The 24,911-nt window shown below is 41.8% G+C and overlaps 1 protein-coding gene across 4 annotated transcripts in view; it reads left to right on the top strand.

The window, feature by feature from the left end:
- Positions 1 to 24,674, top strand: part of LOC130273666 (RNA exonuclease 1 homolog) — a 66,322-nt gene extending 41,648 nt beyond the window's left edge. For 2 of the 4 annotated variants that reach the window (XM_056520851.1, XM_056520846.1), the window contains exons 8-16: positions 1,714 to 1,776; positions 4,022 to 4,171; positions 5,728 to 5,841; positions 5,929 to 6,002; positions 12,120 to 12,230; positions 12,315 to 12,430; positions 14,763 to 14,901; positions 15,201 to 15,321; positions 24,261 to 24,674. In XM_056520851.1, the coding sequence (XP_056376826.1) occupies positions 1,714 to 1,776; positions 4,022 to 4,171; positions 5,728 to 5,841; positions 5,929 to 6,002; positions 12,120 to 12,230; positions 12,315 to 12,430; positions 14,763 to 14,901; positions 15,201 to 15,321; positions 24,261 to 24,349 (977 nt within the window). In that variant the 3' untranslated portion in view covers positions 24,350 to 24,674. The remainder of the gene's footprint in view (positions 1 to 1,713; positions 1,777 to 4,021; positions 4,172 to 5,727; positions 5,842 to 5,928; positions 6,003 to 12,119; positions 12,231 to 12,314; positions 12,431 to 14,762; positions 14,902 to 15,200; positions 15,322 to 24,260) is intronic. The other 2 variants (XM_056520868.1, XM_056520858.1) reach the window with 2 other exon arrangements.
- Positions 24,675 to 24,911: the final 237 nt, after the last annotated feature.

The raw sequence follows: 24,911 nt of genomic DNA, 5'->3' as shown, positions 1-24,911 counted from the left end.
CTACACAGCATAAAAAAAATAGTTTTTTTACACAAACATGCTTGTGTGTGCAATGTTATAGCCCTCTATGGGGTCTATAACATTGCCAAAAAAAATGAGCACTCTCCTAGGACTTTATCTGAGAAGTTTGTGACTTCTGTAACTTTGCTCATCTCTATTAAGCTTTCTGAATGTAATTTTGAATACTTTGATGGGTGCACTTTAATGGTAATTTGTGGGGGATTTCTTAGACCCTCAAATCCACTTCAAACTGAACTGGTCAGTAAAAAATTTGAGATTTTGAATTTTTTTGTGAAAATCTGGAAAATTGCTGCTATACTTTAAAGCCCTCTGATGTCTTCCAAAAGTCAAATGTCAACTGTATGATTCCAACATAAAGTGGACATATTGTATATGTGAATCAATATATATATTTATTTGGCACGTCCATTTTGCTTTTATAAGCAGTTTTCAAATTTTTTCACAAAGAAACTATGCAAGTATTGACAAAAATTTACCACTATTTTAAAGAAGGTCATGAAAAAACTCTCTGAATCAGACTAAAAGCAGCCCAGAGTTAATTCCTAATCAGATTTGCAAAAAATGGCGCGGTCTTTAAAAGGAAACTGTCACCCACACTAAACCCGATACACCCGGTTATAGTGTGGGTGAACAGGAGACCGATGCAGGGTTTCTGACCTATATACGTACCTGCAGTCCAGCGCCTGGTCCCTCCTGAAGTTTGGCTTCTTCCAGCACTGAATTGCGCACTGGAAGCGGGCCCGCCGGCTGGATTTGAATATTCATTGGCGCTGGTCATATGAGCGCTCTGTAGGCACACGTGCTCACTTGACCAGCATCCATGAATCGAATCCAGCCGGGGGGCCCGCCTCCAGCACGCAATTCAGTGCTGGAAGAAGCCAAACTTCAGAGGGATCAGCCACTGGACTGCAGGTTCGTATATAGGTCAGCAACCCTGCATTGGTCGCCTGTTCACCCACATTATAACCTAGTGTATCATGTTTAGTGTGGTTGAACGGGTAACTGCTCTCCTTTTTAAGGTCAATATGGGCCGAGTCTTTAAAGGGGTACTCCGCTGCCCTGCTTCCGGAGCTCCGCTCCCCAGCGTCCGGAAGTTCATTGTTCCGTTCACTGTGTGTGGGCTTCCGTGTTCAGGGCCGCCCCTCGTGACGTCACGCCTGCCCCCTCAACGAAAGTATGGGAAGGGGCGGGCGTGACGTCACGAGGGGCGGCCCTGAACACGAAAGCCCGCGTACAGCGTTCAGAACAATAAACTTCCGGACGCTGGGGAGCGGAGCTCCAGAAGCAGGGCAGTGGAGTACCCCTTTAAGGGGTCATATGCAGTGGTTTGCAAGTTTTGTCAGGATTATGTCTAGTGTTTGGTAGAAATAGGTAGTTGCCAAGTGCAACAGAATCATGAAGTCTTTATGTCTGTGAAGGCCATAGTTTTTCACAGTGAAATGTGATCGGTTGCTGGTGGCTTTAAATATTTGCACATGTTTAAGGTTCTTACTTACTGAATAACTAGCACTTGAGTTCAAAATGTCATCATTCTCCATGTCTGTACTGTACTTTTAAGAAATAAAATGTAGTAATTTTACGCACAGATTCCTGATTGAGCAATGGCTTTAAGTCTTTCCTACCTGGTAAAGCTTCCTTTTAATTGAATTATATGTTTTAAAATCTGATGTCCAATTATTTTGAAATGTTTAGGCTTGCAGAAGTCAGACGGCAAAAAGATGAAAGGTGGATTGAAAAATCAAGTTGATAAAAATGGTAGGTGAACAATTTATTTCATTAATTTTTTTTTCAGGAACACTCAACCTTGGCTTAACCTCTTAACGTCGCAGGACGTAAATGTACTTCCGTGTGCCATGGTACTTTATGCACCAGGACCTACATTTACGTCCTATACGTAAATGTGCGGCAGGTCCCGGCTTCTGATAGCAGCCAGGGACCCGCCGGTAATGGCGGACATCCGCGATCATGCAGATGTCCGCCATTAACCCCTCAGATGCCATGATCAATACAGATCATGGCATCTGCAGCGCTGCAGTCACTAAAATGGATGATTGATCATCCAGAACGGCAGACGGAGGTGCCTTAACCTGCCTCCGTTGCATTCCACTCCTCTTCTGCTCTGGTCTGAGATCAAGCAGACCAGAGCAGATGATGACCGATAACACTTATCAGTGCTATGCCCTATCCATAGCACTGAACAGTATTAGCAATCGAATGATTGCTATAAATAGTCCCCTATGGGGACTATTGAAGTGTATAAATAAAAGTATAAAAAATTAAAATAAGAATGTAAATTGTCCGTTTTTCCCCCAAAAATTTATACATTTTAGTTTTTAATAAACAAACACATATTTGGTATCGCCACATGCGTAAATATCCGAACTATTAAAATGTTAATTATCCCGTACGTGTGAACGTTTATAAAAAATCCCAAATTGCTGCTTTTTTATTCATTTTTTAATTATACATTTTATTCTAATACAATTTTCTTATCAATTTAATTTGGAAGCTTTATATATGCAGATGTGGTATAAAAAAAAAAGTACAGATCACGGAGCAAAAAGTTTGCCCTCATACCGCCGCTTATACGAAAAAATAAGTTATAGGTCAGCAAAATAGAGGGATTCTAAACGCACACTGGTTAAAAAGTTTTCTATTATACAGCTTAAAAAAAAATACAAAATTATCGCAGAGTATGCAATCAGGGGTATCATTTTAATCGTATTGACCTACAGAATAAAGAAAACAGGTCTATTTTACCGTAAAGTATACAGCATGAAAACGAAACCTTCCAAAATTTGCTAAATTGTGGTTTTCTTATCAATTTCCCCACACAAAATTAATATTTTTTTTTGCGCCATATATTTTATGGTAAAATGAGTGCGGTATATGGAGGATTGACCGATGTGTCTTCAGGACCCATACCGGTAAGCCGGACAGTGGTCTGCATGGTTTCCTCTGTCTTTTGTCTCATGGATGAGGTGTCTGCTGTTCCGATACCCCACTGCTGGGTGCGGTATATGGAGATCTGACCCGTTGTGTCTTCACCACCCATACCAGTACGCCAGACATTGGTCTGCATGGTTTCCTCTGCCATTTGTCACACGTGTCTCGGCTGAGGTATCTGTGGCGGCAGTTCCGATACCCCACTGCTGTGTGCGGTATATATGGAGGACTGCACCGATGTGTCTTAAGGACCCTAAGGCTCATTACGAAGTCTTCTACGGACCCCTTCCAGTAACCCAGACAGTAGTCTGCATGGTTTCCTGCATCGCCGGATGCATCGGCTGCTGCATCTGCAACTAGAGTTCTGTTTCCTCACTACTGTTGGTGTGTATGGTTGTCTTCTGTGGATCCGTGCCAGTAGGCCAGACAGTGGTCTGCATAGTTGACTACACCGCCGGTCTTAGATCTTGAAAAACATATATATATTTTTTTCTTTTTAACTAGATCACTTAGGTTAATGGGTACAGTTTGAAGTGCTGGAGCAGATATGGATATGTAAATGCAACCCCCTAACCTTGGTAGCATGGAGTCCAGCATTTATTTATAGTGCTTATTCAGGTATAGGGGCTGTCAAAGATTACATTTTCAGTTTAGTGTTTTAAGCAGTATCACATACATGCATGTTGTAAGAAGGGGAACACACCTTCTGTCTTGGTGTCACATCAGATGCTCGTATGGTTTATCAACATATGTCATAAGTGTTGGACCATTGCATGGCTAGATGATCCTGAAGAGATTTCCTGATGGTCAGTATGGTTGGGTGACGCAAGTCTGTGTATGGTGTGCTTTATCCTTTTAGAAGGGGTAAATTTATCCCTTCTAAGGCACATACTGTTAAAACCTCCTTGAATATGATGCACAATTAATGGCACACGTGGCATACAGCTGCCTTGTGTACGGTTTTGGTCTGTGGGAGGTAAAGTTTGTGTGTTTTTGTTTTTATTTTATTTATTTATTTTTATTTTATTTATTTATTTTTATTCCCCCCCCCCAGAACTTACTGGGTCTAATCTGTACAACCTTCTCAAGGAGTATCTACTCTCTGAAGACCAGTTACTAGAGAATGGATATCCAAGGCCAAACCCTGACAAACCTGGCAGTGCTCTAATTCACTGCACAGTAACAAAAACTATAGGCAGTGATGGTAAGTAATTGTTCATTGGGGAAGATAATCAAAAATATAATCTTTATTTAATGTAAACTTAGACACTAATGTGCCACATTTTTAAGTGACTTATGCTGTTTGTTGTGTATAAAATCCTCCACAGTGTTCAGCGAGGTGCAAAAAACATCTTTTTAATTGTGTAAAACACTAGCCAATTTTGCCACAGATTCCACCACCATATTTTTGTCGCAAGCAGCTTTGATCTCCCCCCCCCCTTTTTTTTTTTTTTTTCTTTCTCCTAAAAAAATGTCGAGATTCACTGCAATTTTTTTTTTTTTAAATCCTTTTTTACGCCACTGTTGGCAGACTTAGGCCATGTTCACACTGCCGGAAATGTCCGCCAGAAAATGCGGGCAGACATTCCGCACATTTTATAAATATAGGAAAAGTTTAAGAGCCTGTCAGCAGGCTCTTAAAACTTCACTCTGGGTGCACAGGTAACACTTGAAAAGGAACTTGTAGGAGAAATCCAGCATTTACATAGGAAGATAAAACATAATCCTTTATTCTTTCATCTTTAAAAATCTCTCCAGTGGACTACAAAAAACTATATGGCTAAAACCCCCAATGCGTTTTGTCACTCTTTCAAAGTATGATTACTACTACCTCTGACTCCGAATATATACAAAGAATTACTCCACGGAGTCCACCCATAAATACAATAGAACCTGTGTAGCACCAAGCCTCCTACTACAATTAAATGAGAATAGCAGAACATGTAGCTGCAGTGAGGAAATCAGATGTGGTTCACACACGGGTGACGTCCAGTGCCTCCAGGATGAAAGAATAAAGATTGTTTAATCTTCCTCTGTGAGTACTGGATTTTTCCTACAAGTTCCTATTCCACACATTTTACATGATTTGGCAGTGCTAGGGCTGCTCAGAAATGCAGCACAGCAGATGTGTACAGAGTACTGCAGGATCCCATTGAAATTTATAACTTTACTGCAGGGGAATTTCTGAGCACAATATTCCTGCAGAATTCAGCTCAAAAATTTCACTGTGAATATGGCCTTAAAATGGATATTCTGCGCTTTGCAAAAACTCATATCTTGCTGGGATCAGGAGGGGAACAAAACAGAAAATAAACGTAACTAGCCATTGTCCCCCAGCAGCTCCTGTTCGGCTCTGTCCATTTCCTCAGTCTTTCTGCTTCTGATACAAGCACTCTAAGCAGGACTTGCTACCTCAGCCAGACACTCACTGGACAGTGCTGTAGCCAGTAATTGGATGAGCTTGCAGGTCCTGTTCAGAGTGCTTATCTTGAAAGCGGGAAGAAAACAGAAGATCGGGAAATGGAAGGAATAAACAAGTTCTGCAGGGGACAGAGACTGGCTAAAATTCATATCCTTCTAGAGCCAGAAACAAAACACTATACTTAGCTAAACACCAGATAACTACTTAAAAAATAAATAAATAAATAAACATTAAAAACTAGAGGTAATTGCTTCAGGACCAAACTGTCTGATTCCTATGTCAAAACGCATGCGAACTAAGGCCCCAAACCTTCATTTTAACATTTTTGTTCTCCATAGCATTAAGACGAGTGTGCTGTAGGTGTGGAGAAACCTACTCTGTAACACTGCATGGAAAGCACCTACGTAAAGAAGAGTGCACCTATCACTCTGGGAGAGTTTTGAGACATAAAGGCAAGTTAGTTTGTTTTCTTTTGTAGTAAAAAGATCAGTAGAGCTGTTGGCTAAAATGGCCTTAATTCAATATTTCTGATTTTAAAGTCCCAGGTGGAATGGAAACACGCTACAGTTGTTGTGAAGCAGCTGTAGGGACACCAGGCTGTCAGATGGCAAAGGTAAAATTGTATACTTTATCTGTACTTATTACAGATTATTTACTTAGTCAAGAGGGCTTGTTAAATTATTTTGGTTTGACTGGTTTAAAGGGATACTGACAACAGGGTCATCTGCACTAACTGGAATATACAGGTAGATAGAAATGGGATCACCTGCACGAACTCTTTTAGGTGAATCGGTGCAGCCGTTCAGGAGATATTCATATTGTTACTAATGTGGTAATTTCTACTTAAATGGGCACTGTCAGATATCAAAATGTTTTGCAATTGCTTACATCACAAAATTTTAAGTATTTCATACTGAAAAAGCCAGTCAAAAAACTGGCCACTAGGGGTCCCCTGCCTCCTGGGACACATACCAGTCCTGCAGTGTTCAGTGGTCAACATGTCATGTGTGGTGCCACGGGATGGTGTTAGTGGAAATACCTGATCACTTTGTGATGTCAGGGCACCATTATCCTATACACAGTCTGAGGTTGGGGACAGCTTCTCCTGGGCCAGACACGGGGAGTAAATGAACACACAGACGTCAGGTTACGGATAACTGTCTTTACTGAGCTGGGTGCAGATTGTAATACACATACAGCTGGTTTTGGGTGAGTGCAGCGTAACCCCTTGGGAGCCCTGTTGCCTTGCTTGGACTTGTGGTGCTTTCACAAAACAGATTAATACGGACTTGTGAGACTGGCAGATGAATACTGGTAGGTACTGTTCTGTCAAGGTACTGAAGCCTTCTCTGCAGGGGCATGAACTTCCACTGTGCGAGTGATCCTTGCAGAATGAGCAGTTGAGATTAGATTCGAGCTAGGCCTCTCCTCAGAGTACACAGCACAACACACCTGAACCAGACTGTAGCTCCGAAGCAGCTAGACGGAGGCAACTCCTCCCCCACTACACTATATAGGGAGACTTTAGGGGTTCCCATTTGCAGGCTGGGCCACATGGGGTTCACTGCTCTCATTTAAGGGTACAGTAACACAGAAAACATAGATACATATAACAGAAATAGAATGAATTTAGGAAAATGTATATTTAGCAATAGAATGTAAACATAATTAATTTAACAGTCTCTAGTGAGCCCAACTCCAAAGCCACAGGACAGCTATTGGTGCTGGGACACCACACATGGACACCATGAGTGATTGACAGGGCTGCAGGCAGGTCAAGGGCCCTCTTAGTCAGAGCCGAGTGAGAGGGGTCAACAGAGGAGAGGGACACGCCCCATGCCTCTGCATGAACAGAAACCTCACTTAGTAAGGACTGCAAGCAAATGTAATTCTGAGAGAATATAGGTCGTAGACACATAAAAATTAGATGTAGATGATCAGGATGAGGTACTGAGCAATATAATTTTTTTTTTTTGGGGGGGGTGGGGGGGTAGGAGATCTGACAGGTATGCTTCAACTTCAATGGAGGATGCTGTATGTGCAATGCTTTCTCCCTCCCACTCTGGTGATAACCCTGCCCTTTCAATTGAGAACTCTGCCTCCTCATTTATTCATTCATCCCTTTTTCTCATCATGTCAATGAAGGGGGCAGAGTTATTGGCCAGATGGGTGGGCAGGAAAAAAAAGGCTAAGCACATACAGCTGCATCCCGCCTCCATTGTCATTAGGAAATTACAATGTTAGCAACAAGATGAATATCTCCTGAATGGCTGCACAGATATCTGTATATTCAAGTTAGTGCTAGTGACTAACAAAGACCTTTAAGAATTATGGGATCTATGGAGAGAATTTTAAATCTGTCTTGGACACCAGTCTTATGCGATAAGCAACACGCTTAACATTTTGGTAAATCAACATATGAAGGAATTTAGTATGTGACTTACTGCGGTACTGTTTTCTCGGCCACTCTTCATTGGGGGACACTGATACTGATGAATAAATGCTCTTGCCACTAGGAGGCACTGACACTAGGGGAAAAAAGTTGGCTCCTCCCTGGCAGGATATACCCACCCACTGGAAGTGAGGTAATCTGTTTTAGCTAGTGTCAGTAGGAGGCAAGACACATGTCTGGGAGCTCCCCAGACCTGGTCTTTTTTTATTTTCTAGTAAGGTTTATCCTGTATGGGCTGTCAACCCCTTATCGCCAACCACCAGTGCCTGGAGGTTGAACCCTGGGTCTGGGTCCCCCATTTTCCCCTGCTCGCCCCGCTGTATTAGCCTGGTATGATGCAGCGTTGCTATAAGCTGGCTGAAGCAGTCTAGGTGAGTATATGAAGATGGAGTCCGCGGGTGAGTTTTTACCCCTACCCCCCCCTTCCACCAGGGCCTGTGGCAGGACTTGAGGGATTAATATTCTTCCTGGGTATCTTTTAGCACAGTTACTTTGTGGACTGGCCTTTGTGGTTTGAGGGTCTGCCCGTCCTCAATGGGGCAATTTAAGGGGCCATGGTCACTTATCTTGAATGGGGTCTGGATTCCCACCTGTAGTCTCCTGTCTACAGGTCGGGAGTCACGGAGGCGCTGTTCTGTTCTTTGTTGACCCTCTTCAGCTCCTCCAGTTCTGTGCTGGCTGGCGGGAGCCAAAATGGCGGCAGGTAGCTCCACCCTTCTTCCCAACTTCAGCGCAGGAATCTGGGGGTCAGCTGAGGGGGGACTCTCAGAGCGCCTGACAGGGAAGAATCGGTGCCTCTCTGCACCTCTTAGCTTAGCTCTGCCCCTCTCCTCCCCACAGCGAGCCCTCCAGGCTTGGCGTGCTGCAGGGGTATTTAGTGCTACCAGGGATGTCAGACTGTATCCTCCTCTGACTCCCTGGTTTAGGGCTGTAGTCTCCCAGCCCGGCAGGAACCTTCCCAGCCAGGGCTTGCTGTTACCCCCCCCCCCCTTGCTCGGCGTGGTGGACGCTGCTTACCACCCCTTTGAGGCAGCTGAACATCGCAACTGGATGCTTTCTGGCACAGGCTGCTTCCCAGCAGAGTTCTCTGCTATATCCCCCTGTCAGCACACCGTAGCAGCAGAGGTTGGTTGCTCTCTCTCCCGCTGCTGGACGGACGGGGACTTGGAGCTTAGCTCTGCCCCTGTCCCCTCTCCTTTAGAGCGGTACTCAGCAGTTTTTATTTTTCTCCCCACCTACCAGCCATTATGGCTGGAGGAAAAGATAGCTCCGCCCTCCGTTCGCTCACAGGTGCCGGCAGCCATGTGGCTGGATGGGGAGATTTCTACCCCCTCTCCTGCAGCGGGAAAGTGGGGTTGTATTTCTCCTCCCCAGCCAGTCGTTATTGAGGTTGGGGGGGGGGGGGGGTTGTCGAACACACACACACGTACGTATACTTGTTCAAACCCCCCTTTTGTGGTCGTTTACTGCAGTCATCCTCTTGGTTTTCTTCTTACCAATGAGTTCCCTCTTATGGCAACTTTGTGTGCTGCATTCTTGCAGTCACTCCATGTTGGCCCTTTTACCTATCTAATTGAGCCCTTGCCCGTCCACAGGCAGAACTTAGGTGACCTGCTGTGGGAGTCATTTCCAGGGATGTATGCTCCCTTGGAAGACCCCGGGGATACACGGTTTGTCTGTTTTCCCCTGCTGCCTGTTACCACGCCCCTGTGCCTAGGTAGTCCGCCATATGTCGCTTATTCCCAGGAGGGTACTGGGCATACGGAGCAGTGGTTTTCTTATCCACCAATCGCCATCGAGAAGGGTTCTTGGTGTATGTATACTCTGATTCCCTCCTCCACAGATCACTCCTTTTGTGGGTGCAGTCTGGGTACCCCACTAGTTTGTGAGGTAACCATGTCTTTGTCCCTACATAGGCTATGGACACTCTACACGTGTTGAGCACTCCCCCTCCTCGGGCTTTCCTGTGATCTTGTTTCCACAGGTTTGTGGCGGTTGAGCACCTCTGCTCTGACAGGGGGCCTGATGGGGTAACAGTCTGTTCTGCAACCCCCCCCCCCCCCCTTGCCTCCAGGTACCTTCCTGGGTTCCTGTGCGGGGTGGCTCTGGAGCCTGCTCTGTTGCCTCAGACAACGGCTAGGATCCCACCAGGACCCGCTCCTACAGTATCTGGTGCACTTGGCAATCCCCCTTCCACAGGGGGCACAGGGTTTAGGAAGCTCGGCATGGTCTGTACCTGAGTCTCATCTCCCCCACCCCTAGTTTTCTCCTCCACCAGGGGAACTGTTTCGCTGAGTACTTTCTACTGCCAAGATGGAGCCATCTCCCGCTTTCCCCCTACATGGCTGGGGTGCCTGGGCCCTTGTTCGTTTGCTGAGAACACTCTGTTTTCTGCAGGCTATGCTTGTGTACTTACTGCCCCTGATTTCAGCCTGGCTCCTCTGGTTTCTTGGTTATCTACAGCTACTCATGCAGCCAAGGCACTCTCCTCTGTAGGATGAGTTTATGCAATCATGTTTGGCTCCGCAATAGCCAGTATAGCCACCATCTGTTGGATCCCACTGTTGCTCTCCTCCTCCCTTGATGCAATCCCCCTGGAAGGGCGTGTTCATCCTTTCCTTTGATTGTGTCAGTTGTGTTTCTTCAACAGTCTTTTGGAGTAGCCTCCTTGTGCCCAGCACCTGGGAGTCCCTGCTGGGTTCCCTTTTTTTTGCTTTCCCCTCTGTTCCCATCCTGACAGGACATTACTTTGGAGTACTCTGGTCCACTCGGATGGCTGGGGTCCAAGACCAGTTTTATTTTTTTGGCTGTTCTTACCTTCCATCTCCTCCTTCGGGGTCCATGCACTTCTGACATGGATCGCATTCCGGTCATCCGGACTCTACCTTTCAAGCTAATTTTGCCTCCTGGGTGCTTGTGGCAGGCTTCTTGGACAGGTGTTTTGGGTCTGCAGATGTTCAGGTCATTGATCTTATGCGCCAGACCTCTTTAGAGCTGGTTTCAGTCTTTTTTTTTTCCCAGTGGTTTTCTGGTCTCCACCTTCTGTGCTCACCTTATGCTCAGGCGTACGCTACTCTCCCTGGCGTTTTTTTCCCGCCATGTTCTCTTAAATCGGTTGACTCTGGATGGGGTTCTCTTGTTGTTGTGCCTTTTTTCCATTTTTGTTTTCCAGCCGAGCTAGCCCTCTGTCTGGTTCTGAGTTCCTTGGAGTTGATTTCCGGCCCACCTGGTTTCCTTGTAGACCTTTTCTTGTCTGTCTATTGATGTAGGTTTTGTGCCTCGGACTAGGATGCCAAAGGAATGGACCGTCCCATGCAATCTCCATGGCCAGGGGACCTTCCGGGAGCTCAGTTGTCTATGGCCTGGGGTCTCCTCCGTAAGGCCTATGAGTTCGGTCTCTGGACTGATTCCCTGTCTCTGGTTATTCCCACCCTAGGGGACTGCTTTGGTTTGTCCCATCAGTATCTGTGTCCCCCAATGAAGAGCGAACAAGGAGATTTTTTTTTTTTTTTTTTTTGTACTAGCTGTAAAATCTTTCTCGTAGCCTTTATTGGTGGGGACACCGCACCCACCCACTTCATGTATGTATTTATAAAAAATTTTATATTTTTGCTTTGTGACAAAATGGATTACCTCACTTTTTTTAGTGGGTGGGTATATCCTGCAAGGGAGGAGCTGACTTTTTTTTTCCTAGTGGCAAGAGCATACCCCCCAATGAAGGCTACGAGAGATTTTGCCGTGAGTACAAAAAAATCTCATTGTACTTCCTCTTTGTGTAATTGTGAAGGTCTGCAGTAGTGCAATAAACAGTACTGCAGTAGTGCAATAAACAGTACTGCAGTAAGTCCCATACAAATTTTCTTTTTAACGTTGAGAAAATGATCGATCTCATTTAGGTATTGGAAAGCTGGCTTAAGATCTGCTAGATAAATTAAGACTCCTCTAATAAATTTTGTGCATCTCATGCTCCGTTGTGTGCCAGATTTTGAAATATACACCAGATGAGCTAAAGTATATTTTCGACATAACTTGCACCAATTTCTAGCATAAGCTATGATCAATCTGGTTAGAAACCATGCCTCTCCTGCTACACCCTAGTGCCATCCTAATCTTGGCTTTCTGCATGTCAGAAAACTGTTGAAATTAACAAATTCCCTTTTATAAGACTGTATGTATTGGAATGTATTGTGTGGAAAACAGACTTTGAAGAAATAGGATGCAGTTCTTAATTCTCACAATTACAGCTTTGTTTGTCAGCTAATTTTTTTCTTCTTTAAGCTACATGTGCACGATGGTCAAAAAGAAAATCTTGATGGGTTTATAAAGACTTTTATCAAACTTCAACCATCCGATGGAAATCCTGGTATATTTTCTGTGGATTGTGAAATGGTAATCAAAATGAAATTTGGTTCTAATACAACTAGTTACTTTTTATTCCATGGTCCTTAATTGTTCTCTATATACCATATACAGTGTTACACAACTCATGGTCTGGAACTTGCCCGAGTCACAGTGGTTGATTCTAGCTTACAAATGGTTTATGATACGTTTGTTAAGCCTGATAACGAAATTATAGACTATAACACCAGGTATGTATACATTTTAATGCCTATTTACATGACATTGTAAATCTTTAGTATTTTTTTAACCAACTGAAATGGTTACAGAATATACAGAAGCCCAAAAATCACAGCACAAAGTAGACCACGGATCTTGTGGAAAAAAAAAAAGCTGGAGTTCTTTATTATCCCCAAAATACCCATGCATAATTTTGGCAGCAGTAGCCTTTGTCAAGCATGATACAAATGAATACAATGCACGTATAAATATATCCTGGTTACAAATCCTTGGTTAAACGGGTGATGAAAAGCATCAGACATAGGAGCTGCCCAATGATTTGTAACCAGGATATATTTATATGTGCATTGGATTAATTTGTACCATGCTTTACAAAGGCTACTGCTGCCGAAACATTGCACTGGTATTTTTGGGAAAATAAAGAACTCCATCTTTTCACAAGATCCGTGGTCTACTTGGTGCTATGATTTTTGGACTTCTATGCATCTTTTCTAGGCTGGCTGCCTGGATGGTCAACTGCACAAAGGCCTCAGCTTGATGCTGTCTTATCTTTGTTCTATAGTTACAGAACAGTTATTCAGCATGTAATAAGGGGAATTTGTTGCTCTCCAACAGTTTCCCTATAAACATTTATTTTCTTTGTGTTTAAACTGAAGAGTGAGTAAAGTATTCCCGAAACATAGGTGATTATTGATTCTTCCCTTTAGAATATAAATAGTATCTTTATGAAAATGTAAAGACTTTTGCCAAATGTGCTGTACAGACTTAAAGTACATTTTTAAAAGCACATGTTCTACTTCTAGACAAACTTGTGGCCCATAGCGTTCAAATATAGTAATGTCAATTTTGTAATTTAACCATCTGACCGATTTTTCCTCCAAGTTCTTTTCACTTTTACATGATTTACATAATTTTCCAGTTAACTTCCAGTCTTTGACTCCGGACCACCTTATGTACGTGCTACCTTTTTTATGCAGGGTTCACACATAGGTAATTCTTATTCTGTTTAACTAGCCCACAAATGTGCATGTGTTACATTCAGCTTCTTGTGTAGTCTTTGCTTTCCCTCATTGCAGAGAATGCAACAAACTACATTTCCATATCAGAAATTGCATGCTGCAGACTTTAAAAGTGACCTAACAGTGTAAATGTGCAGTATGCTGTGAATTTTCAATGTAGTATGATTACTGCAGATTTCTTTTATTTGATATTGCAAATCTGCAGCATACAATCAATGTGGTTTTCAAATTAAAAACTGGCTATAATATGCTGTGGATTTTACCCTCCAAAGCTTACACATTATTTTGAGGGAAAGTAAAAATTTTTTTTGCATTGTTTCATCCTTTGCAATCCAGGCATCATACTGTGAATTTGTTGCCTATTTCACTCTGCCATGCAGATGGTAAAATTTGTCAATATCCCACACTTTTGAACCTTAGTGAATGAGATGTTAAAACACCATTCGTCTGTAGCCTGGTACTTATAGTACTTAAATAAGGTCTTAGTTTCTGCACTTTCGTTTTTTCCTCCTTGTCTTATAATAGCCATAACTCTTATTTTTCCATCTAAAGTCATGAGCTGTTTTTTTTTGTGGGACCAATTATACTTTGTAATGACACTTTTCATTTTTCCATAACTTACGGTATGCTCTGAAACAAAAATATTTATTAGAAATGCTAATTTGGGGGGGGTTTCTTTTTTTTCGCTATTCACCTTGTGGTGAAACTGACATAATATTTTGCTACTTAAGGTCAGTAGGTCAGCCTGATTACATGAATACCAGATTTGTTTAGTTTCCGTCATGTTTTAATAAATTTTCTTTAAAAAAAAAAATCCTAACCCCCTATAACATTTTAATTTTTTCTGTATATTGGGCTTTATGAGGGCTAATTTTTTGGTCCGTAATATGCTGTTTGAAAGAGAATACATTTATTCCATAAAAGCATGGATAAGTGTTCAGGCGGTATGTCAAAGAAAACCTAGTATTACAGAGTGAATCTCGGCAGTCAGCTAGAGCAAAGACAAATTCAGGAGAATCAGTTTAATGTTTGAAGGAAGATTATGTGAATACTCCACCCAGGAGCTAGCCAACAGCTTCACTAACAGCAAAAATAATAATAAAGGGAGGATGAGAGAAAGATGAGAAGATAAGAGAGAAGGGAGAACTAGAAACCAGAAAGAGGTAACATGGAGTTGTGCAGGTATTTCCTACTCTTAATCCATCAACCCTGTATGACTTCTGCGCCTTAATTTAACATATTGTGCATTTTAGGAATTAATTCAATGATTCAAGGCCAACAAACGAATCCTGATGTTAACACTTTTATACCACCCCTTGCATAGGTTGTCTGGAATCGCAGAGGAAAACCTAAAGGATGTAACAACTTCAATTAGAGATGTACAGGCCATTATGCTTAACCTATTCAGTGCAGATACCATTCTTATAGGACATGGGTTAGAAAATGACTTGACAGCACTTAAGGTAAGGAAAAGTCACTGATATGTTTAGGTGGGTCCCATTGGTGGTTGTGATAGAAATGCACTTGATTAGCATTCTGGTTCAATTTCAAAAGTATTAAATATATAATCTAGGTTTAGTTGTGTGACCCTGATTTCATAAGCTATGGTTTGAAACTAAAAATATAGCTGTACGGGTAACTGATTATATTTAGTAAGAAGCAGTCTTGCTAATGAGTTTTAGGTGCGTATACATGTGACATGTTTAGTAGTTAATTGCTATTATGTCTTTTTCTTTTTTCTTTTTCCATTTGTCTTTTACAGCTTATTCATGATACTGTTGTTGATACATCAATAGTATTTCCTCATAGATTAGGCTTGCCTTATAAAAGAGCTTTAAGAAGTTTAATTGCTGACCATCTGCGTCGCATCATCCAGGATGATGGTAAGACTGTTTTAAGCTTTCAGGAAGCTGTCAGTGGAATGTACTACATACCTAGAGTGTTTTTTTATTCTTAAAGAACTTTTGAGAAGAGGTATCAAAACTTGTGCAGAAGAAAAGTTTCCCATAGCAACCAATTAGAGGCCTTTTTAAAAATGAGAGAAGCAATCTGATTGCTTTGGACAACTGCACCACTCTTCCTCTGCACATTTCTCCCTATATTCCTAGTAATGGGAAATTCTGCAGAGCTCTTTGTCACCTTAGCATTTAAAATCGCACTACACTTTCTGAACATTATCAAAAATTTCTGGAGTGGAAAGGACCCTGCCTGTGAAGGCTTGCCTACTGACTTCCTCCTTTCCCCATAAAATGCTGCTTGCACAGCTGTGCTGTGAAGAGGGTAAGGACCCCTCCAGACACTACAAGCCTTCATAAATGCAGGACACCATGGGAACTTTAATATTTCATACACTGATCTAAAATAAACCCCTGCAAACTTTGAACAAAACGACACTCACGTCGCTGAAAACCATCCCCACTTTGAGTGATATGAATGTAAAAAGTTGTAAAATTTTTGTGCAAGCTCCCACTTTTGCAACTATTTGGCCTGCCACATGCATTTACCCTCTGGCTACCTTTTTTTTTTTTCTATTAAAGAACAGGAACATACAAAACTTATGCTAGGACACTTATCAAGACCTGTGCAGAGGAAAAGTTGCCCATAGCAACCAATCTTATTTTTCAAAGCCCTTTTTAAAAATGTATCTGGTTGCTATGGGCAACTGGACGACTTTTCCTCCACACAGGTTTTGATAAATCTCCCCAATGGTGTACATCAAGAAAACAGCATATGTTTGAAAACCAGCCTTGTCGCAGGTTGTAAGCTTTCCAATTATGTGGGTTTTTAAGGTACAACTCTTCCACCTGCACATTACTTCTGAAATTTGTGCATGCACAGGAAGATATTGATGGGAGATGGGGACAGATTATGGACTACAATGTATGCCTTTCAAGAGTGGAAAGGCAGTAGAATAACATAGGAGTATTACTAATATACTGCAACTTCCAATGGCTTTGTCTTTCAGACCACACAAGTCCTTGCTAAAAATAAGCTTAATTTTCAGTAAACTTGTATTTTATTACTTTTGTCAGTTTCGGGTTTATTTTAGGAAGCATTGTGGGGGAGATTTATCAAAACCTGTGCAAAGGAAAAGTATCCCAGTTGTCCATAACAACCAATCGGATCACTTCTTGCATTTTGCAGAGGCCTTGTTAAAAATGAAAGCGAGCTGATTGGTTGCTTTGGGCAACTTTTCCTCTGGACATGTTTTGAAGTGCACTACAGGGATCATTCACTTAGCAGTGTTGGAGCAATGCAGGGAGCGGAGTGTCATTTGAATGTGCCCTCTGCCCAAACAAGGAAGTATAGCACTTCAGGAAGCAGATTGAACTAGGTGGGAAAGGGAGTTATCCACGATTAGAAAAACAGAGCAGATTTTTTTCATCCACACATCCTGTCCTCAGGATGTGTGTGGTATTGCAGATCACTTCCATTGAACTGTTTTTCTATTCCTGGATAATCCCTTTAAAACGTTTATCCCACTTTGTTTTTTCGGCTTCCTGCATTGTACCATTCCGCTCCACTTGTATGGCGCAAACAAAATGGAAAAGTGTTGGGAAATATAAAATAATAATAATAATAATAATTAAATAAAAAGGGCTGAGCCCCAGCTCATGAGTGTGCCTCTAACGGTGGTAACTGGACTAGGACGTACTTCCTGCATCCTTATCCCCTTAAGGATGCAGGGTGTATGGGTACACCCTTGCAACCTGGTATTTAATAAGATTGGATACAGTGATCCCTCAACTTACAATGGCCTTAACATACAATTGTTTCAACATACAATGGTCTTTTCTGGACCATTGTAACTTAAAACCAGACTCAACATACAATACTACGGACAGTCCAGATCTGCAGAACATGTCCAATGGCTGGAGGAACTGACCAATCAGAATGGGCATTTCACTGGTAAAACGCCTGTATTACTGAAGTGCATACACTGACTCGCTGTCTGGTAGCGCCTACCTACAGTACAGGGATGTATTACATGTTCTGTACTACTTTTTACCTGTGCCACAGTTAGCTGCTCCTTTTGAACACCAAGTAAGGGCAGCTCCATTTTACTTTTTTGGGACATTGCATGTACGGTACAGGACCCTGAAGAAGCGCTTGTCCTCTACATAGAGTTGCTGGGAGCTGTAAATCAGTGTGTTACACACACACACACACACACACACACACTATTTATAGACTTGCTTTATCTGTATTTTATCTACTCTTTTTTTTTTTTTTTTTTTTTTTTTTTTCCTCCTTTATCCTCCACTTTCTCCTATTTTAAATGACATTTTGGTGGCTTTAGAGCCAATTACCAGGTTTTCATAGTTTGGTCTCAACATACAATGTTTGTCTTGGAGCCAATTAATATTGTAACTTGAGGGACCACTGTATTTACGCACATGGTGATACCAGACATATAGTTTATTTTTTTATGGGAAAATGGGATTATATATTTTTACACTTCTTTTTTTTTTTTATTTATTTATTTATTTATTTTTTTTATAGCAATCGTTTGATTGCTATGTACTGTTCAGTACTATCAGCAATCTTCTTGGAGAGTTTATCTCTTCAGGCTGCACAAGAAATCTGCCATTCTGCATGTCAGAGGGAGGTATAAAAAAAAAACACCTTGGTGACCATTTGAGCTTATTGGACTCCTGCTATTTTCAGTGGGGGTGAGACAAGCCCACTGGAACCTCCAGTTTCACTATAGCGGCATTGATCCCACATCTATAGTGTTAATGGCAGACCTCTGCAATCATGCTGATGTCTGCGGTTAGCAGTTGAGCTCACAGATATGTAGCAAGCGTAGCTCCTGTGCTCACTTCATAGCTGTGCATGTAGTTACTTTTAAACGGTCAGCCTGTTCACCCACACTAAACCTGATACACTGGGTTATAGTGTGGGTGAACCGGAGTCAAACGAGGAGTCTCTTAAATATGTCCAATAGGTCCTCTGCTGAATTCAGTGAATCGTTCACAGGGGTCAGGGCTTTACCACCTCACCTTTACATATCCATTGTCTGTGACTTCACTAGGATGTGGCGTCAGACAATGAATGTGTCAATTGTGCCAGGGAAGCCCCACCCCCTGCGAACAAATTACTTAGACATCTCAGTATCTACTGGACATATTTACCAGAAGATCCTCTGGGTGAAGAGAAGTTCAAGTGGTCATTTACTTCAGCACACTACACCCACAGTAGACCCAATGCACTGGGTTAAACAGGCTGACAGATTTTACAACAGAATTAACCCATTAAAGGAATGCTAACTGAAGAATTTCTTTTGTTAGTGCCCTGGGGAAAAAAAAAACAATTCAGGTTAGACTGTTGTATCTGGGTGGTTTCTAACGGGCAACGGAGTTGAAGTTATTGAGGGAGATTTTTTTTATTTATTGTGGAGCCTGCAGCCTTTTTCTTGGGTTGAGAGGCAATTTTGGCACATTACCTGTGAGCTGAAAATGTCTCACCTGTGCCAGAAAATCTGAATGAAATCCACACACTCCCATTTGCATTAGGGATTTAGAAAAAGGGTCCCATCCTTTGGTCCATTCAACAAGAAGAGTAGAGCCTGGCACTAGTATAAACTGGTAGGTAGATGTCACAGCGTCATTAAGACTGCGCTAGGAGGTAATGTGCCTGCTGTGGGTGGTGCTCACACAATGCGGTACAGTCCATAAAGTGCAAATAAAAAGAAGGAAAAGACAGGAGCAACTCACCCGAGACCCAAGAGGTTAACAAGGTAAATTCTTTATTCCATAAAGTGCCAGTGCAAATGTAGACCACGGGAGGCAGGTGTTACAGTGGGGGAGCAGCCAACTGCCAATAGGTCCTCTGCTCCGGTGGCATCCTCCTGAGCTGTCACTGTGCGCACTGACGATGATGTCACGTCGCGCACGTCACGTCACTCGTCATTGCGCACAGCGTAACGCAGGACGCAGCAGGAGCCAGAAGTAGCGTGGTCCCCGGGAACAGGTAATTATAAAACCGGGCATGGGGAGGCAATGGGGCTGGGGCGGTGCGGCGGATCGGGGCGGTCACGGGGCATTATCGGCAAGGTAATTGCCGACACCAATAATGCCCAAAATCGTGATTATCGGCCAAACCGATAATCGGTCGAACCCTAGTAAGTGTATGCCCTGGTACGTAATGCTCCAGGACTTGAATTTACGTCCTTAGGAGCTTTCCGAGCGAGCAAGGATAGCTGTGCTTACTTCATAGACAGCAAGTCCTGGCTGCTAATGAGACGCTGTGATCATCAGCATGATCACCGAAGGAGCAATGATGGCCAATACAGTGCATGGTATTTAAAGCAAGTTCGGTGCTTGAATTTACTCAACGACTACCCGCTGCACAATTACAGGGGTCCAATGAGTGAAAAATGCGTAGGTCTCATCACCTGCCTCCTACCACTCCTGTGATCTTTTATAGTCTTTCCAAAGCGGCAGATTGTACAAGTAGATTGCCGTCGATATCACGGATTGGATTGCTATTACTGTTTAGGCATTGGCATAGCAATAAAGTAATAGAACTATTGATAGAAATCTTGGCATTGCTATGGTTACTTCAAAAATGGTAAGTAAATAGTAAAAAAAAAAGGGGGTTTTAAACATTTGACAACAGTGTAAAAAAATTAAAGATTTGGTATCGTTGCTTGCATAAATGTTGAAACTATTAAAAATAAAAAAAATATTATGTAATAATCCCAAACAGTGGGCTTTTGTGTTTACATCTAAGCAGCTCAAAGTGTGTTACGCTAGAATTCCAGAGGTTTTTGCCCTGCGTGTTTTTTTGGCTTAAAAACGCCAGAAAAACTGCCACTTTTTTCCCCTGCATTTTGGTGTTTTTTTTTTTCTTGCGTTTTTTTTTTCTTGCGTTTTACCTTTTGTGTGGAATTTGCCTTTTTTTGGCCCCTTTGGCGGTTTTGTACAAAATTTTTTTGGGTACCCAACTAAAGAAAAAAGGATGCAGTAGGGATATAAAAAAAAGTTGCATTGAATTTTTTTACAAAAAATTTTAATACATTTTTTATAAAGTGTGTGCGCGCAACTTTTAACTTTTTTTTTTTTTTTCTTAAATATTTTTTTATGTAGTACTACTACTTCCAGCATGTACCTGTAATAATAGACCTATCACCCCGGGTGTCAGTCGTGACACCCGATGCGATCGTCCATAATATAGCAGAGATGCAGAGCAGCTCTATACAGCGCTCGCATCTCTGCACTATACTCTGGACAGAAACTATGAAGGAGTGATGTTCTATTCACATCACTGGCCGGAGTATAGTGCAGAGATGCGAGCGCTGTATAGAGCTTCTCTGCAATAGATAAGAACAGATCACAGCGGGTATCACTACTGACACCTGCTGCGATAGTCCTAACTACAAGTACTACTACTCCCCACATGGACCACACTCTGCTACATGCTGAGAGCTGTAGTACCTGCATTAATAGACAGATCGCAGCGAGTGTGATTTGACACCTGATGTAATGCAGATACTACAGCTCCCAGCATGGAGCAGAGTATGCTCCATGTTGGGAGTAGTAGTACTTGTAGTTAAGAACAGATCACAGCGGGTATCACTACTGACATCCACTGTGATCCTCCTGTATAATGTATAGATGCGGCTGGCCGCTCTTCTATGGTCCCCTGCACTGACGTGTGTGTGTATATATATATATGTATATGTGTGTGTATGTATGTATATATAATATATGTGTGTATGTATATATATGTGTGTATGTATATATATGTGTGTATGTGTATGTATATATATGTGTGTATGTATATATATGTGTGTATGTGTATATATATATGTATGTATATATAGTGTGTATATAAATATAATATATGTGTGTGTGTTTATATAAATATAATATATGTGTGTGTGTGTATATATATGTATATATGTATATATGTATGTATATGTGTATATGTGTATATATGGTGTGTGTGTATATATGGTGTGTGTGTATATATGGTGTGTGTGTATATATGGTGTGTGTGTGTGTGTGTGTGTGTGTATACGGCAATGCAGGGGGGACTAGAGATGAGCGAACTTACAGTAAATTCGATTCGTCACAAACTTCTCGGCAGTTGATGACTTTTCCTGCATAAATTAGTTCAGCTTTCAGGTGCTCGGGTGGGCTGGAAAAGGTGGATACAGTCCTAGGAAAGAGTCTCCTAGGACTGTATCCACCTTTTCCAGCCCACGGGAGCACCTGAAAGCTGAACTCATTTATGCAGGAAAAGCAATCAACTGCTGAGCCGAGAAGTTCGTGACGAATCGAATTTACTGTAAGTTTGCTCATCTCTACAGGGGACCATAGAAGAGCGGCTGGCCGCATCTATAAACTTTACAGAAGATCGCAACAGGCGATCGGTCTATTAGTACAGGTACTACTACTCCCATCATGGAACAGTGTGTTCCATGCTGGAAGTAGTAGTACTACCTAAAAAAAAAGTGAAAACACACTACATTTTATTGGAAATGAAGAGAGTCCAGCACTGCAGTGAAGGCAGCTTTATTAAGTGAGGAGCAAGCAATAAAAGCACACTAGTCAGACATGTTTCAAGCGCGAACGCTCTTCCTCGGTGACCTTCCTTGGTCACCGAGGAAGAGCATTCGCGCTTGAAACATGTCTGACTAGTGTGCTTTTATTGCTTGCTCCTCACTTAATAAAGCTGCCTTCACTGCAGTGCTGGACTCTTTCTTCATTTCCAGTATCCGGGGCGCCTGGCCGGGCACCGGTCCGTGCATAGCACGACACGGGAGGTGAGCTGGACTCTCTTCATTTCTACATTTTTATTGTCTGCTACATTTTTAGTGCTTTACCCGCCCACACGAATTGATCCCGGTTTAAAAATTTTGTTATACAAAAGATAAATTTTGTTAAATTCAATTTTTTCCATCACTACTGTATTTTATTTTATTTTTTTAATGGTACCCTACGAAATATTAATAAAAAGGTATCTCCATCAATTTTTTGGGATCGCTAAAGTCCAAAAAAGAAAAAAAAAGCCTGCAAAAACGCCAAACTAGGTTTTGTCGGGCGTTTTGAAAAACCAGCCTCTGAGCCCAAAATTGCTAAAAAAAAAAAAAGCCAAACTGAAAAATGCCAAGTGGATCTGGCATTTTGCAGTTTAATGGTCAAACCATGAAGCTTTTATTATAGAAAGAATAGTAAGACATACAGTAGCTTCCAGTACTATAACAGAGGTCTGTAGACCAAACCAAATATATAAAACATTTCGGTACAATTATGAAAACTAGCAAACAATTATTCGCAGTATCGTAGAAGGAGCTCACCGTAGGGTTTAATGAGACTCAGAATCAGCAAATAGCGGCCCGGCTGTCTCCACCTAAATTAGGAATCAAGTGATACAGGGCTAGTACAGAGATAAATGATAAGACCTGTCAGGGCGGTGCAGTGAGGACAACCAAGGTTCCCACACCGTATTAAAACGCTCCACCGTGTCATCCCTAATGGCAGAAAGTTTTTCATTTATGAGGATCACATTCACTCTTGACAGTACAGGCTGGAGGTGCAAAGTAGACTGCTTCCATTGGGAGGCTATATAGATCCTGGCTGCCAACAAGATAAACTGGGCCAGGCGAAACTCTCCATATCGCATCCTGGGGGGTTTAAAGCCAAGAAGGCGCATGTTGCAGTTTACTATTGACTTGCAGCTAACAGCTGGATGCATTTTCAGAGAAAAACGCAGTGCGGGAAAAATTGGTGTTTTTTTTACGGCGTTGTTGCAAAAAACCTCAGTGGAATTCCAGCCTTATACATTTTTTTTTTATATAGCTTGTGTAACCCCCCCCACACGCCATAAAAATATTTAGAATAGATATTGGACAAAGGAGTTTTTAATGGTTTTATTTTATTTATGCCATTCCTCTTACATCAGATAACTGGTATAATACATTGCAGTTGTAGTGATAGTGCTGTGTACTGTACCAGTTAGTGTAAGGGTATGTTCACACTACTTAATATTCAAGCATGATTCTACTTAAAAATACCAATGCAGCAGCTTTCCATTGGTTTCAATAGGATTGTAATGCACCATTCACACTGCAGAATTTCTGTGGCAGATGTTCTACTGGGAAAATTTGGGTTTTCTAACTTTACTTAAACAATGAACATGTTAATAATTTTGGCACCAATACCATGCCACAGCCTTGCACACCTTTTTACCTCTCACCTCCCAGCCCCATGCTTGATTGACATACAGATGTAGCCATGGTTATTTTAATCTTTGGTGCATTAGGGTACTCCATTGTGTTAACACGCTTATTTTATTAGAATGCCCTTGGTACCAGTAACATTAAAATTTTATTTCTGTGAAATGGGTTAGGATAACTGATCTCCACTTCCAGAGTGCAGGAAATGTCTTAATGCTTTAAGATGGGGTGCTAGCTGTGATACTTGAGCACTTTGTCGTACATCCTTGAAACTTGGCTGAGAAGTTTGGGTATCACCTTCAGCTCCAGAAAAGATAGTTTTGCTTTTATAGCAGAACAGCTATCCAATGGTATCTGCGGCAAATACATCTGACTGATTTGCTTTTAAATAGACTTTTGACAAGGTGCACAGATGTGAAAAGTTTAGATTGGTTTGAGTTTCAGTCCTGAGACAGCCTCTCACTGGATATAACTGGGAGAAGTGTGTGACAGTGGGCTTCACTGCTCAGTCTGACATGTCATACGTTTATTTAAATGACATTTACATAATTGTAAAATTGTCAAAACACAAATTTCTCACTTTCTCTGCATAAAAAAAAGTTTGCATTTATGTACTTTATTGTATTGTCTGATTAGTTGGTGGTCATGATTCATGTGAAGATGCTACTGCGTGTATGGAATTGATGATCTGGAAGGTTAAAGAAGACACAAAAGGCCGAAGATAAGTCCACATCAGCTATAGAAGCACTTACCCTTTGCGAACTACCTCGACGGAACAGTTTACTCTCAAATGCATTTTTTGTTTTTGTTCTTCTCCCCCTCTCCTTTTCAATGTATGTTTTTCTTAAAAAGAATATTGAATTGTTACTTTACATACTGTAATGTCCATGTTAGTTTCTTTTTTTTTTCTTTTACTAGTATGACTAATAATTTAATTTTGTTCTGTGTGATGGTATGTTCTTCCTTGTGTGTAATAGTTCGAAAAAAACTGCTTAAATATTAATATTTTCAATAAAGATTACTGAGCATGTGTGGCTTTACTATGGAAAAGGTAATATAACCCACTATGTCAGAATGCACAGCAGAGGTGTCAAAGTGGTATATATAAATAAATAGATTCTGCATTTAATGAGAACTTAAAAAGTGGACTATAAAACGGCCCAGTACTAATGCTCTTGTGGGTACCACCGTCTGCAAGCAGCTGCCATTTGCCTGTTGGAGGTAAGCAATCAGTGGCCACATGATGTGCTGCTGGCATCATTCATCAGTGGAGCTGGCAGTATTAAG

This window comes from Hyla sarda, chromosome 1, assembly GCF_029499605.1.
Source record: "Hyla sarda isolate aHylSar1 chromosome 1, aHylSar1.hap1, whole genome shotgun sequence".
In the NCBI taxonomy this organism is placed as follows: Eukaryota; Metazoa; Chordata; class Amphibia; order Anura; family Hylidae; genus Hyla; species Hyla sarda.
Note: the sequence above shows the minus strand (reverse complement) of the source record. Positions and strands in the feature narration are given on the sequence as shown.